The 16594-nt window shown below is 37.6% G+C and overlaps 1 protein-coding gene across 3 annotated transcripts in view; it reads left to right on the forward strand.

The window, feature by feature from the left end:
- ipo11 (importin 11) overlaps positions 1 to 2254 on the forward strand; it is a 180953-nt gene extending 178699 nt beyond the window's left edge. For all 3 annotated transcript variants that reach the window (XM_052107933.1, XM_052107935.1, XM_052107934.1), the window contains one exon: positions 1707 to 2254. In XM_052107933.1, the coding sequence (XP_051963893.1) occupies positions 1707 to 1871 (165 nt within the window). In that variant the 3' untranslated portion in view covers positions 1872 to 2254. The remainder of the gene's footprint in view (positions 1 to 1706) is intronic.
- The last annotated feature ends 14340 nt before the right edge of the window (positions 2255 to 16594 follow it).

Below are 16594 nucleotides of genomic sequence, written 5' to 3' on the forward strand. Positions count from 1 at the left end.
ATTGCTATATTTCGAATCCCAGGACGTGCTGAGTGACTCCAGCCAGGTCTCTTAAGCAACCAAATTGGCCCGGTTGCTAGGGAGGGTAGAGTCACACGGGGTAACCTCCTTAGATCTGCTAAGATCGCTATAATGTGGTTAGCTCTCGGAGGGGTGCGTGGTGAATTGTACGTAGATGTGGATGGCATGGGCCTCCACACGCGCCATGTCTCCGTGGTAACGCGCTCAATGAGCCACATGATAAGATGCGTGGGTTGATGTCTCAGACGCGAAGGCAACTGAGATTCGTCCTCGCCACCCAGATTGAGGCGAGTCGCTACGCCACCATGAGGTCTTTACAAATTGGAAGAAAAAGGAGAGAAACTCCCCATTTACTTTGGAAGATTGCAAGCCAACAAGTCAAACTTGGAAACTTTATAATACCCCAGAAGACGCAACTCTCAATAAGTACAGAAATGTAAAATGTGAAATCACTATAAATGATGTAATGCTGCATCTGTAGTCGCCATTGTTACCCATTCAACCCATGATTATTAAAGAGAAGCTATTCTGATGGAGGATGCTGTGTTAAAGAATACATTTTCCATCCAACAGCACAATTTGTTTAATTTTATCAATAAACTGTAATCACATATTGTGTTTTCCTGTGTACGCAAGAAAGAAAGTGTGATATTGCTTTGTCTGCACAATGGAAAGCAAGCTCAGTTAATGAATTCATCATAATGAGGGTGCAAGCGTCAGCCCTTTGTTTTAGCACAGCTGTGATTAGCATATAAATGCTGAGAGAGCACGAGTGTCTTATATTTTCATTTCTGTACTTGTGTGTTAAGTCACATGTGATATAGGCTTGGATAAGTGGGTTTTGAATCAACAATTCCTTCACTGTTGTTTGTTGACTATCCGTCTGTACCTCAGCAAATGTGCAGGACAATGCTAATACTTTTTATTGCTGTATTTTAGCTTTGTTCCAGTGCCCTTGTACATGTACTTTTTTATTTATCTCTTATTAAAGTGTATACAAAATACGTTTTTCACAATATCCGTTTCATGCATTTGTTTTGCACGTTTAATGGGGAAATTCTTTTGTTATTGGTTTACTATTGTTTTTAGCAAGCGAGCAGATCTTTTTATTGGTTCATTTATTGCTGCATCACGTAGCATACATATAGCCTATTTTGAGTATGGTTTGAACGCTGCTTTGTGACAGAGGTTTAAGTGCTTTATTATTTCATTGTAGTTCCACATGATATTGATGTCATGCATTCAAACTTTACCTAACTTGGGCTTATTCTGAAAGTCTTCCATAACATTTATCATGCTGTGCTTTTCAATAACTCAGTTCTGTTCTTGTTCATAAAGTGTAAGCAAGTGCCTGTATGAAGCTATACTAAAATAAGAAAGGAACTATATTTGTACAGAATCTGTTGTACCGACTCAGTTTGTTATCGGAGTGCTGTCTGATCGGGCAAGTGATAAGTCAAATGCTCATCTTTGTCATTGGCAAGAAAACAAAAAACACTAATTTACTTAAAAGTTGATAAAATAAATTGTTTTACCTGTTGAGGCATTTCTTAATTTTGGTATCTCACACAAAGTTTAGCGAAGACTGCTGTTAAAAGGCAACGTGATTATGTTTATTGGTTGACTTTATGCCTATGTATCGGTCTATTTCTATAGCTTTCTTACTGTGATTTTTCTGTCTCTAGCTGGCTCTGGAGGACCCTGTGCACAGTGTCTCTCTTCAGCAGTTTGCCTATGAGAAGCTGAAGGCACAGCAGATGCTGATGGGCGACCAGGGCTTCCAGGCTCTCATGGAGACAGTGGATACAGAGATTGTGCGACAGCTGCAAGAATTTCTCCAGGGCATGTGAGGAACAGACTGTTAAAACCAGTCTTCTGAGACCAGAGATGCCAACCTTTTAACCTAGAAAAAAGACAAAGCTTCCTTTTTTTTTTTTTTAATAACACCGTCTTTTGATTCCTCACACACATCTTTTCATAAGTTTGAGATTGGTTTGAGAGGAATCTACTTGGACTGAAAAAAGAGACATTGTAAAAAGATAAAAGAAGGATCAAACTGTTATAATGCCAAGTTTTGCAGAGGGATGACAAGGGGCTCTAATATTGAGCACCAATTAAAGGGCCTAAGCAGTGTTTACACCGAGTCTTTATAAAAAGTGATGTGTTTTTTGTTTTAAAGTATAATACACAGCATCACAACAATATTCTTCCAACACCCCCCCCCACCCACCCATTTTCCTCTACGATCATTATATAAGAAACTACTGCGAAGTCATTAACATTTTTCATTGAAGGTATTTTCATATTGTATACATAAAATGAGTAATTAATGGATATATAATATGTATGTTTACCTACAATTAACTCTATTGCTGCTAATGCTCCAATACTGTGCCTCTAATATGAGGTTCAAAGGAGGTCATGACAACCAAAACCATGTTTAATGGGGGTGGGGGGGCAATTTTAATCAACTACACTGCAAGCGTATGAGTGAGAATACTTACTGCCGTAGCAAGACTTTTTTTTTTTTTTACACACCAAGTACATATGCAGTTACAGATATTTTTTGGTTTGATAATTTGATATTTAGATTGTCAGTCTTGAAGTGCAATCTTGCAGTAGAGTGATGGTCACTGTGAATTTTTTTTTTTTTTTTTTTTTGGAGTCAGAATAAAAGCCTTATGCTTTAAGCCTTGTTTTTACACCTCTAAATTAACTGATATTATAATGTATTGCATACCTGTAATAACTATATTAAGTATCCCATTTCAAACAGTAGTTTTATTTTCATGTATGGACCCTATTTTTTCATTGACACGGCTTCAATAAAGTTCAGTACAGACTGACAAAAATTTCTCATTTTGTTAGCTTGCAAACCTTAAAGTTGACATTTTCTGAACGTAAAATTAAAGGGAATCTGGGTCAGTTCCAGCCAAGCTTTTCGGCACAATATTACAAATAATTCAAAAAATGAAAAAAGCTTAGCACATAAACAATAATGACAGCATTTTATGTGCGGTGTTATGAAATGTTTTCAAAAATGTGTACATTTGTTTAGTGGTCTGGCAGCTTGCAACAATTTTCCTACCACCACCATAAAAAAAGCCCACATTCTCATGCTGATGTAATAACCAGAGACAGTCCCTGGTGGTTAGATGTGTAAATCACTCCCCAAATGTGGCATTTGTTGAATTAATGTTATTATTCACATCTCTAAATTTCATTCTCCATATTGGTTGTTTTCTTGCAAGTCAGACTACTACTAAGCAGCTGAAAAGAGTCCTGAGTGGTAGAATGGGTCATGCAATGCTCTTTATTTTATATATATATATATATATATATATATATATATATATATATATATATATATATACACATTCATTCCCTGAGGTCCACTGATAATGTTATTGAAGTTTTTTTTTTTTGTTTGTTTTTTTTTTTTCACCAAAATGTCAATTTAGTAATATCATGTAATTTCCACCCTCTTTCTCCTTTAAACATCAATGTAAACACCCACTGTTCTAATTGGCTAACATCATGCAGCCCCTCAAATACAGCCACATTAAATCGGCATATAATGAACAAACCCACAATATTATAAAACAACATTTCTGGATTTATTCATAATGCACATACAACATATTGCATCCAAATATTTGAAACTGTTCTTCTCAAACTCCACTATTAACACTCACACCCTGTCTACACCGGACGCGAGAGGTGCGTTGCATCAAAAGCAATGGAACCCAATATATCAGAGACTATTCAATGATGCTGTCTACCATGAAAGCATCAATTGCAGCGTGTCACACCAACAGTAAACGGGTGTCCCATTCCATTTTGTGTTGGTGCTACTACTGCCAACAACACAAATAAATGGTTTAGAAAGTTTGTCAATGCGCCTGGAGTAAACGGCCTCAAGCCTTAACTGCCCCATCCTTCAATGAAAATTCAATGACTGGTTCACAAGCAATCCACGCTGATATCAGTTGAAGATGCGGCACACATCCAGTTTCCAGTATCATCCTGCACTGAGGTGCACATCACCAGAAACACATTAAAATGGTCAGTCTGTCTAAGACATCTGTCTAGTGCATGTTTACATACACATCAAATAAATATAGTATATATGGGTGAATATATCCTATATCCTGCTCTGTCACTCTCTCTCTTTACACAATGAACTACTTTCCATCATCGGACCAAGGCAGCGAGAGTACCCTTTGTGACATCACTGATATACAAATGAAGAGGAGGCAATGTTTTGGCAGCTTGGTTTCAGTAAATGCTTTTATTGCATTCTGGATTAAGTTTTGAGTTCTGAAATTTACAGTGTGTTTTTATAGTAGAAAGACAACTTATATGTCAAAATATCAAGGAACATTTGACTCATGACATGACCCTTTTAAAAAGATTAACTTTTCTAAAAGCAATGTTTGAAAGATGACATTTAAAAGCAAAATACTGAGTTTATGATTAAAGAAAACCCTTATTTCCATTCCTTTGTCCTGGCAGTAAAGTTTTTTTAACTATTGGCCTTGTAGGATTTGATATGTAAATAATTTGTTGAAGAAAATTGGCTGCATTCGACCACCAAAATAATGTAGGGAAATATATGCAAGATAAATGGCACCTGAGCAAAAATCTGAATAAATTCTCCACCATTATTTATGTAATACAACAGGCTCGTTGTGTCTGCTGATAATTTATATGCCAGGATTGTAGCTCAATAAGGGAATTAGCGATTGATTTGGGAAATTTCAAAAGAATCAATTTTTACGTCCGATCAAAGACTTTGGCCAGAATTGAGTTGATAGGAATGTAAGATTAATTCTTATAGTAATACTACTTTCATGGCCATTGAAAATAATATCACAAATAAATTGAAAAACTGTTTATGAGCTTGTAGCTTAGGATCGACAGATCTCAAGGAGCCGATATAATGTAATCAAATACACCGTCAGCTATACAAGACTTTATTAACTAATCTACAACAAACAAACTAATGCATAGACAAACAAACATAAAAACAGGTTGGTAAGTGAGTTTTGACAGGAGATGAATGGAAAATTATCTGTAACAGAAAAAAATGACTTTATGGTGTCTATATACTTTGCCTTGAACAAACCCTGAGAACTTAATTTAGTACCTTGTGATTTGAGATTGTGTTACTCAAATTATATTAAAGAAAGCACCAGATTTCAGCGAAAGTCTGGAGGTACTTGTGTTACGTTGTTTGGTGTCAATATCCTTTGGCTTGGCTTGTAGAAGGTATTTGTTTTTGATGGAATGACTAGGCAGAGCCCCAGAACTGAGGTCTCCCTCAAGGGAGAACTCAGGACATCCTAGGACAGAGGTCAAAGTGTGTGAAGGCAATAAAGCAGAGAAGAGAGTGAGGTGGGTTGTCCAGGCTGGTCTTTTAACCCCTTCGGTTTGTTCAAACCCCAAAGAGGCTCCAAGTCAATCAGAGTCGGCTTTCAGAGGGCCTGTGGTCAAAGTGTCCTTCCCTCAAGATAATTCATTTGTGGCCTTTATTGTTCTAAGGTTTGTCAGTTTCCCGCTCAAAAAGTGAACATTTGAATTATGAATTTAATAAGAAAATTATAACTGCTAATGACCCGAATATACTTCACACTATCATTCTGAAATGTAAGAGAGTGTTAATTACATATACTTGTACTTTCTTATTAAAATACAGTTACATAAAATGCATTACACATCATAAGAAACATCCTTGACAGCCTTATCATCTGCATAAGATTCATTTGTCCATTTTTGGTAAAATCTTATACACGGCTGTATATCTGAATAGTAGTAAAATAAGAGAAGTCTAAAGTCCATGTCAAATGTTCATGAATTATGCTTCATGTGAGATGGTAAGCCCAGAAAAATGCCTCATGATTAGTATAATAACTGAGTGTAGAGAGTTGCTGCTGCCAGTCTGAATCTCATTATAACTCAGGAGTAAGAGTAGATTATTTAAGTCATTCTGTGTAGAATTGTTCAATTTCTCTTTGCCTTCAACTTTTCTATGATTTTCTTTGTTCACAAACGGAGATGTTGGACAGCCTCAGTTTCATTGTGCAGAAAAAAAGATGCAATGAAAGTGAATGGTGACTTATCTTATTTTAACAGTTACTCTGTGTTACTCAAACCTTTGACCAGGTACAATCCCTAAAAAACATATTTGTATAGAATGTTGTGGCAGCTCTCTGTAAAAAAAAACAACCATGACGCTGAGAAAATCCCTTAAATTAATCAAGAATCTGCTGAAAGAGAAGAGGATGAATTTTGTGATTCAATGATTTCACTGAGGTGCTGCTGAAGCTGTGTTGCATTCAAATAATAAAAATTGAGAGGACTGAGTGTCTGGATGTGTATCCATCAGTGAAGATGTGGAGATCGTTGTGTGTCATAAAACTAACATGACAGCTGAGCCTTTTTGTTAGATAAGGTAAAAATATAGAGCTGGCTGTGTGCATTCACTCGCAGTCATCAGGAAAATGTCCCTGATTTCTAAACATTTAAGTTTGAAAAAATAAAATAACAGTTCAAGACAGGCATGTCGTATGCCAGCTACTTTATCATACTGATAAGGAGACATTCTGTGCCATTACTGTTGATATGAAAATATAAGAAATGAAGATAGATTGACTTTAGAATGTATAGGAGATGACTATTACATAATTAAATCGCCCTCTGGGTACACAAGCACAGAACAACAAGCAACACTAATTTTCTGTTCCCACAATGCAGCGCTTTGTTGCTATTTTGAGAGTGTTTTCAGTATAGGCTAATCACTGAGAATAATGTCTTGGGAGTCAATGCTTGACACTGCACCTTTCAGTTCATCTAAATTGTAAGAGTTTACTCAATGGTCAATATTGTTTTCAATTAAGTGAAGTGTTCGGTCCATCACATTGATTGTTTAAGGGAGCCGTTTAAGTGTGCACTGATCTACTAGAGGCTGTGATGATGTACAATGCGTTAATATATAATGAAAGATAGGATATCACTTATACAAGGTAAACAAGTAAAAATAGTCATTACTTAAAAGGATAGTTCACCCAAAAATTAAAATTATCTTATATAATTTACCCTCATGCCATTCCAGATGTGTATGACTTTCATCTGCAGAACAGAAATGAAGATTTTTAGAAGAATATTTTGGCTCTGTAGGTCCTCACAATGCAAGTGAATGGTGGCCAAAATTTGGACACTACAAAATTCACATAAAGTGAGCATAAAATAACTCCAATGGTTAAATCCATGTGTTCAGCAGAGGAAAGGAAGTCATTCACATCTTGGATGGCATGAGGGTGAGTAAATGATGAGAGAATTTTCATTTTTGGGGGAACTAGCCATTTAACTGTCGTAAGCTTTATAAGTACACTGTATGGCTAAAAGTATGTGGACGTCTGAAAACACCCATATGTGCTTATTGAACATTTCCTTTTAAAATCATTGTCATTAATAGTGAGTTAATCCAACTTCCACTCTCTAAACTCACTGAAAAACCCTTCTCTAGATGTTTGAGCCTGGCTGCATGGATTTTCTCCCATTTTGACACGAGCATCAATGAGGTCCACTTACTGTTCCAATTCATTACAAAGATGTTAAGTGGTGTTCAGGTCTGAACCTGTCAATAAAACCCATTTCTTTATGGACTTTGTGCACAGGAAATAATCAAAAATTCGGCAACAGTAGATTGAACGTTTTGCTGCTGAAATCAGTCTGTGCTTACTGAAATTTAAACCACTGGCCCCCAGTGATGGTGAATATATAGACACATGTGGCTCTAAAAGCAAGGTGTATTTTTTAGTTTTAAATGAAGTAATACAGGAATGCATATTTTATAAGTTCGCCCTCTAAACCAACCTCTAATCCTAACTGTCATTGAAGCGAGAATGTCATTTTAAAATATAAATCTAAAATCCAACCTTGGAATCACACTCACCATTGTTTATGTGAAGGCAATTACTTCCTAGAATTTGAGTTTGCTTGCACAACATGCCATCAGTAGTACTAGAGGGAATTGTGTTCACTCTTAAATTGATGCAGGGAGTGGTGGTGGCGTAGTGGGCTAAATCACAGAAATGGTAAGCAGAAGGTTGCTGGTTTGATTCCCACCATTGTGTTCTTGAGCAAGGCACTTAACTCCAGGTTGCTCCAGGGGGATTGTCCCTTTAATAAGTGCACTGTAAGTCGCTTTGGATAAAAGTGTCTGCCAAATGCATAAATGTAAAATACTGACAGGGATGCGTCAGTTATTCGGCTGAATTGGGGTGCTTTAAGAGTACCTGAAATTTCAGAAGCAATATGTCATATTACGTTGTGATGATCAAGTTTCAGAAAAGGGCCTTCCTAATATGTTGTCACAAAGTTGGAAGCACACAATTCTCTAGAATTTAATTTTATGCCGTAGCATTTAGATATTTCTTCACTAAAATTAATGGGCTGGGCCAAACCTGTGAATCAGAAGGAGGTGTTCACATACTTTTGGCCATGTAGTGTTGTATTTACATTTTAATTATCGAATATTCAATAGATAGATGCGACTTAATTAAACTTAACTATTGCAAAGTGTTTTGGAAATCAAGAGGTGTTCAGAATTTGAACAATGTCATACATTCATTACCAAAACTCTTGCACATTTCAGCAAACCTACATTAAATTAGAAATGTCTTATTATAAGAGCGGTTATTTCTTGGTGACCTACAAGTGGTTATCAGAGTAGGTCAATCAGAGGAAGGCATGGATGCACCGGCAAGCATTTCAGACATATTTCTGGCCTATCTTCAACTCACAGCTTGCCCCATATTCCCGCTGAGTTGTTTGTAACAGTGGTCTACAAAATTTCTCAAATTCATTCTAAAAATTTTTTAACTTCCTTTGCCTTCAATGGGAGAAAAAAAACAAGAGTAGTGGAGCGGAGAGTGTATATGTGTCTGATTGAGTGAAAAGGCATTGGCAGCAGGGCTACCCTTAGGGCTGTGCAACCGGTGCCGTCGCACCAGGCCCCACACTCCATGCAAGCGCCGGTCTCCATTTTTTGCAATTGCAAGGAAAAGAGTCACCAGTAAATTATTCAGAATTTATCATTTTGTGTGCCAGATAAGACTGGAAGTCTGTTCCTAAACTTTGTTAACAGCTGTATTCTATGGCAGCATCCTAACTGAAATAGAACCTCATAAGAGAATGATTTGGAACACTCTACAAAGGCAGCAACTCCACTTGGCATTCAAATAGTGCTCCTCACACACAGCGCACAGGAGAATCAACTCCCAAATGATTTCAACACAGGTTTATCGAGAGCAATGCAGTGATTTTCTGAGCATAAATATACATTGTGTACACACATGTAGCATAGAATACTCTATTATATTAAATGTATCTATACTTTTTAGTATTGAATGGATTATGAGTATATTTATAATCAATTTCTCTCACTTCATCCATCATGTTGGATTTATTCTGGGATCACCTGCCTGGGAAATGATAAGATACTACCATAGAATTTGGCCAAAACAAGATATCTTACGAGGCAGCATAATAAAGATACTTACCTTTCGGAACAACGTTGAGGCTGCATCTATTAAAATGCTGCCCCCAATGAATGATCACTAGGTTTTGGAACAGAGCCAGTGAATCATAGGAGTTTGGAGTGACATGAAGGTGAGTAAATGATAACAAAACTTCTATCTTATAGCAGATAACTGTAGAATATTATTTTCATCTTTATTTTATATATATATATATAGAGAGAGAGAGAGAGAGAGAGACATTGTTTTATTTATTAGAATTAACTGAAATATCTATATAATGTATAGTGCTGTGAAAGTGTTTGCGCCCATCCTGATTTCTTAAGTTTTTATGTATATCTCAAACTAAATTGTTTAAAAAAAATTCAAACAAAATCTAACATAAAAACAAGGTAATCTGAGTAAACACAAAATACAGTTTTTAAATGATAATGTTATTTATTGAAGCAAAAAAGTTATCTAATATCAACTGGGCCTAAATCCCCAAATCTGTGAAACTGCATTCGTGATGGGGTTCAGCTGCTCTAGACACACTCAGGCCTGATTACTGCCAGCCCTATTCAATCAAATCAGCACCTAAATCAAACTTTTTCAACAGCATATAGTTGGCTAAAAAGTCTCACCCAGTAGCACAAGGGTGAAAGAAATTCCAGAAATGATGAAGAAAAATGTGATTGAAGTATATCAATCTGGGAAGAGTTACAAAGATATTTTAAAGGCTCTCCAAATGTAGAAAACTTGCCACTGCCAAATAACCTTCCCAGAAGTGGCCAAAATTCCCCCAATTCCATCCAGGAAGTCACAAAAAAGGACAAGGACAACATCCAAGGAACTGCAGGACTCTCTTGCATTAATAAAGGTCACTATTCATGACTCCACTATCAGAAAGACACTGGTCAAAAATGACCTCCATAGAAGAGTGGCAATGCGAAAATCACTGCTAACCCAGGAGAACATTAAAGCTTGTCTGAATTTGAGGATCATCAAGGTGTCTGATCATAAAATATGATCCTCAAATGTTTGGGAGAATGTTCATTGGACTGATGAGTCGAAAGAGGAACTGTTTTGAAAGCAGTGATGTTGTTACATCTGGTGTAAATCAAACAGAATTCCACAAAAGGAACATCATACAGTTCAGATTGGTGGTGGTAGTGGGATGGTGTGGGGTTGCATCGCTGCTTCAGGGCCAGGGTGACAATAATTGAGGAATTGCTCTCTACCAGAAAATCCTAAAGGAGAATTTCCGGTCATCAATCTGTGAGATTAAGCTCAAGCGCAACTGAATTATGCAGCAAAACAATGATCCAAAGCATAGGAGTAAGTCCACCTCTGAAAGGCTAAAAAAACAATTAAAGTTTTGGAGTGGCCAAGTCAAAGTCCTGACTTGAACCTGATTGAGATGATGTGGCAGGATCATAACGGGAAGTTCATGCTCGAAAACCCTCCAGTGTGGCTGAAGTAAAACAGTTCTGCAAAGAGTAATTGGCCAAAATTCCACCACAGCGTTGTGAATGACTGATGTCCAGTTAAGTGTTTGACTGCAGTTGTTACTGCTAAAGGTGACACAAACAGTTATTACGTTTAAGGGGGCAGTTAGTTTTTCACATGGGTGATATATGTGTCGGCTAACTTTTTTGTTTCAATAAAATATATATATATTTGAAAAAAGTATTTTGTGTTTACTCAGGTTGCCTTTGTTTTATGATATACACTCACCTAAAGGATTATTAGGAACACCATACTAATACTGTGTTTGACCCCCTTTCGCTTTCAGAACTGCCTTAATTCTACATGGCATTGATTCAACAAGGTGCTGAAAGCATTCTTTAGAAATGTTGGCCCATATTGATAGGATAGCATCTTGCAGTTGATGGAGATTTGTGGGATGCACATCCAGGGCACGAAGCTCCCGTTCCACCACATCCCAAAGACGCTCTATTGGGTTGAGGTCTGGTGACTGTGGGGGCCATTTTAGTACAGTGAACTCATTGTCATGTTCAAGAAACCAATTTGAAATGATTCGAGCTTTGTGACATGGTGCGTTATCCATGGAAGTAGCCATCAGAGGATGGGTACATGGTGGCCATAAAGGGATGGACATGGTCAGAAACAATGCTCAGGTAGGCCGTGGCATTTAAACGATGCCCAATTGGCACTAAGGGGCCTAAAGTGTGCCAAGAAAACATCCCCCACACCATTACACCACCACCACCAGCCTGCACAGTGGTAACAAGGAATGATGGATCCATGTTCTCATTCTGTTTATGCCAAATTCTGACTCTACCATCTGAATGTCTCAACAGAAATCGAGAATCATCAGACCAGGCAACATTTTGCCAGTCTTCAACTGTCCAATTTTGGTGAGCTCTTGCAAATTGTAGCCTCTTTTTCCTTTCCTTTTTTGTAGTGGAGATGAGTGGTACCCGGTGGGGTCTTCTGCTGTTGTAGCCCATCCGCCTCAAGGTTGTGCGTGTTGTGGCTTCACAAATGCTTTGCTGCATACCTCGGTTGTAACGAGTGGTTATTTCAGGCAAAGTTGCTCTTCTATCAGCTTGAATCAGTCGGCCCATTCTCCTCTGACCTCTAGCATCAACAAGGCATTTTCGCCCACAGGACTGCCGCATACTGAATGTTTTTCCCTTTTCACACCATTCTTTGTAAACCCTAGAAATGGTTGTGCGTGAAAATCCCAGTAACTGAGCAGATTGTGAAATACTCAGACCGGCCCGTCTGGCACCAACAACCATGCCACGCTCAAAATTGCTTAAATCACCTTTCTTTCCCATTCTGACATTCAGTTTGGAGTTCAGGAGATTGTCTTGACCAGGACCACACCCCTAAATGCATTGAAGCAACTGCCATGTGATTGGTTGATTAGATAATTGCATTAATGAGAAATTGAATGGGTGTTCCTAATAATCCTTTAGGTGCGTGTATATCTCATTTGAAGATCTAAAACAATTTAATAGAAGAAATCAGGAAGGGGCAAATACTTTTTCACAGCACGGATTTCTCCATTCTGAAATTCTGCCAGTAGACTCTGACTCAAACACATTGACTTCATTTTGTCGACATCTACTGTATATAGGAAGCCCAACGCTAAATAAAGTGCAAAAACAATAGATTTAAGAGGAACTGAAGAGGAGTGAATTTTTGTTTTGTTTTGCTGATATCAATGTCATGCAGATAATACTCTGTTGTATCTCAATTCTCCATTCTGTCTCTGCAATTGCAATCACAAAGAGGTTCTCGGCACGTGTCTCTCACTGATCAAACTGGCTGTCTGCTCATCACCTCAAGCCTAATCTTGACAAGACCAAGCTCCTCCTCCCTCAACAAATCTCTGTCCTTGTTTAAGGTCACATAGTCGTTGCCTCCAGGTGTGTAAAAACGCTCATGTCATCTTAGATGACCTTTGAAATTGTAGCTTGCCAACATACAAACTGCGCATAATTTCAAACACAAGGACATCTGGAAATGCCTTTGTGATGACATAAATCAGTGAATTGTTGTTTTGAACTAATTCATCCAGACCACTTCCTGAATCCTTTGTAAGCAATGACATTTTTGGATATACTTAATATATCTTGTTTTTGGTGCTTCTGCACACTGTAAGAAAACCTTGTTTTCCAGTAAAAATATCTAAACATTCTTAAAACAAGACACATTTACCTGAGACATAAAATGACATAAGATACACTTTGTCTTGTTTTCAGAGAAATCTAACACTCATTTAGTATATGCCTTAAACAAGAAAAAAACTAAATTTGCCAGTGCCGTAGGATAGACTTGTTCTCAAGTTGCTTTATCTCACCCCATAGTTTTTTCTTTCTTGTTATAAGTATAAATATGACTAAATTGTGTAAGACTTTATGAAAACAAGACAAATTATGTAATTTTGCTTCTCAGGGAATGTAATATTTTTTAATGATGTTTGATTATTTTCACTGGAAAATAAGACAACATGTACTCATCTCATGGCATTATTGTATTGTTTTAAACAGATACTGTTTGGTATCTAGTCTATCTTTCAGTTAGGTTTATGCCTTACATTAAATCCCATAAAGCCTGTTTTGTCTGGCAATGTATGGTTACAGAGAAGCAAAAACAGAGGCCTCAATGAGACCGTGATATTCTATCTTTTTCTTCTTCTATCCAATCAAGTGCCACATCAATTTAAAGATTCCAAACTGGAGAAGAAACAAAACAATGTGTCTAGGTGTCAGGATAGAGTAATGGGATGCTGATATTCTTAGCTTGCATACATGGGTGGCGAACATCTTTTGTGAGCTGAAGAAGGCTATGGGACCGTATTGCTTCTTTTTCAGCATTGCACACCCTAAGCGAAGCGCTTCTAAAATGCCATATTAAGAACTTGAATAAAAAAAAAAACTTGGATGCTTGGGTTCTGTTCCATTCATTGCACTGCATCAAGCTTTTTCACAAAAGAACGTGTTTTGTGTGAACAGCCCCATATATGATTTTTGAGCTGAAAACTTTCGTTTCTCTGTGCGTGGACATGCTTTTGAAAACTGAGCTTGAGCAGAACTAGAGACAGAGTATGCATACTACATGCAGGTTTTAAAATTTAATTCAACAGAAATATATATATATATATATATATATATATATACAGGTGAAACTCGAAAAATTAGAATATCGTGCAAAAGTTCATTAATTTCAGTAATACAACTTAAAAGGTGAAATTAATATATTATATAGACTCATTACAAGCAAAGTAAGATATTTCAAGCCTTTATTTGATATAATTTTGATGATTATGGCTTACAGCTTATGAAAACCCCAAATTCAGAATCTCAGAAAATTAGAATATTGTGAAAAGGTTCAGGATTGTAGGCTCAAAGTGTCACACTCTAATCAGCTAAACACCTGCAAAGGGTTCCTGAGCCTTTAAATGGTCTCTCAGTCTGGTTCAGTTGAATTCACAATCATGGGGAAGACTGCTGACCTGACAGTTGTGCAGAAAACCATCATTGACACCCTCCACAAGGAGGGAAAGCCTCAAAAGGTAATTGCAAAAGAAGTTGGATGTTCTCAAAGTGCTGTATCAAAGCACATTAATAGAAAGTTAAGTGGAAGGGAAAAGTGTGGAAGAAAAAGGTGCACAAGCAGCAGGGATGACCGTAGCCTGGAGAGGATTGTCAGGAAAAGGCCATTCAAATGTGTGGGGGAGCTTCACAAGGAGTGGACTGAGGCTGGAGTTACTGCATCAAGAGCCACCACACACAGATGGGTCCTGGACATGGGCTTCAAATGTCGTATTCCTCTTGTCAAGCCGCTCCTGAACAACAAACAACGTCAGAAGCGTCTTACCTGGGCTAAAGAAAAAAGATCTGGTCTGTTGCTCAGTGGTCCAAAGTCCTCTTTTCTGATGAGAGCAAATTTTGCATCTCATTTGGAAACCAAGGTCCCAGAGTCTGGAGGAAGAATGGAGAGGCACACAATCCAAGATGCTTGAAGTCCAGTGTGAAGTTTCCACAGTCTGTGTTGGTTTGGGGAGCCATGTCATCGGCTGGTGTTGGTCCACTGTGCTTTATTAAGTCCAGAGTCAACACAGCCGTCTACCGGGACATTTTAGAGCACTTCATGCTTCCTTCAGCAGACAAGCTTTATGGAGATGCTGACTTCATTATCCAGCAGGACTTGGCACCTGCCCACACTGCCAAAAGTACCAAAACTTGGTTCAATGACCATGGTATTACTGTGCTTGATTGGCCAGCAAACTCGCCTGACCTGAACCCCATAGAGAATCTATGGGGCATTGCCAAGAGAAAGATGAGAGACATGAGACCAAACAATGCAGAAGAGCTGAAGGCCGCTATTGAAGCATCTTGTTCTTCCATAACACCTCAGCAGTGCCACAGGCTGATAGCATCCATGCCACGCCGCATTGAGGCAGTAATTAATGCAAAAGGGGCCCAAACCAAGTACTGAGTACATATGCATGATTATACTTTTCAGAGGGCCGACATTTCTGTATTTAAAATCCTTTTTTTTTATTGATTTCATGTAATTTTCTGAGATTCTGAATTTGGGGTTTTCATAAGCTGTAAGCCATAATCATCAAAATTATATCAAATAAAGGCTTGAAATATCTTACTTTGCTTGTAATGAGTCTATATAATATATTAGTTTCACCTTTTAAGTTGAATTACTGAAATTAATGAACTTTTGCACTGATATTCTAATTTTTCGAGTTTCACCTATATATATATATATATATATATATATATATATATATATATATATATACACACCAATCAGCCACAAATTTAAAACCATCTGCCTAATATTGTGTAGGTCCCTTTCGTGCTGCCAAAATAGCCCCAACCCGCATCTCAGAATAACACTCTGAGATGATGTTCTTCTCACCAGAATTGTACAGAGCGGTTATCTGAGTTACCGTTGACTTTCAGTTCACACCAGTCTGGACATTCTCTGTTGACCACTATCATTAATAAGGCATTTCCGTCCACAGAACTGTTGCTCACTGGATGTTTTTTGCTTTTGGCACAATTTTGAGTAAATACTAGACACTGTTGTGTATGAAAATCCCAGGAGATCAGCAGTTACAGAAATACTCAAACCAGCCCATCTGGCACCAACAATCATCCATGCAATTTTCTAATCAGCCAATCGTGCGGCAGCAGTGTAATGCATAAAATAATGCAGATACGGGTCAGGAGCTTCAGTTAATGTTCACATCAACCATCGGAATCACGGAAAAAAAATTATCTCATTGATTTGGACAGTGGCATGATTGTTGGTCCAGATGGGCTTGTTTGGGTATTTCTGTAACTGTTGATGATCTGTGATTTTCACACACAGCAATCTCTAGAATTTACTTCATGTTAGCAAGCATTTCATGTTTTTTTGCCTTATGTACTGGTCTCATGAACATTAAGTGACTGTGGCAACACTTTTGCAAAATAAAATTATGTGTCTTATAACACACTTGGCTGCAGTTTCCCATTGAAATGTCCAACGGGGACCATCAAAAGCAAGAGAAA

This window comes from Xyrauchen texanus, chromosome 37, assembly GCF_025860055.1.
Source record: "Xyrauchen texanus isolate HMW12.3.18 chromosome 37, RBS_HiC_50CHRs, whole genome shotgun sequence".
NCBI classification, from domain to species: domain Eukaryota; kingdom Metazoa; phylum Chordata; class Actinopteri; order Cypriniformes; family Catostomidae; genus Xyrauchen; species Xyrauchen texanus.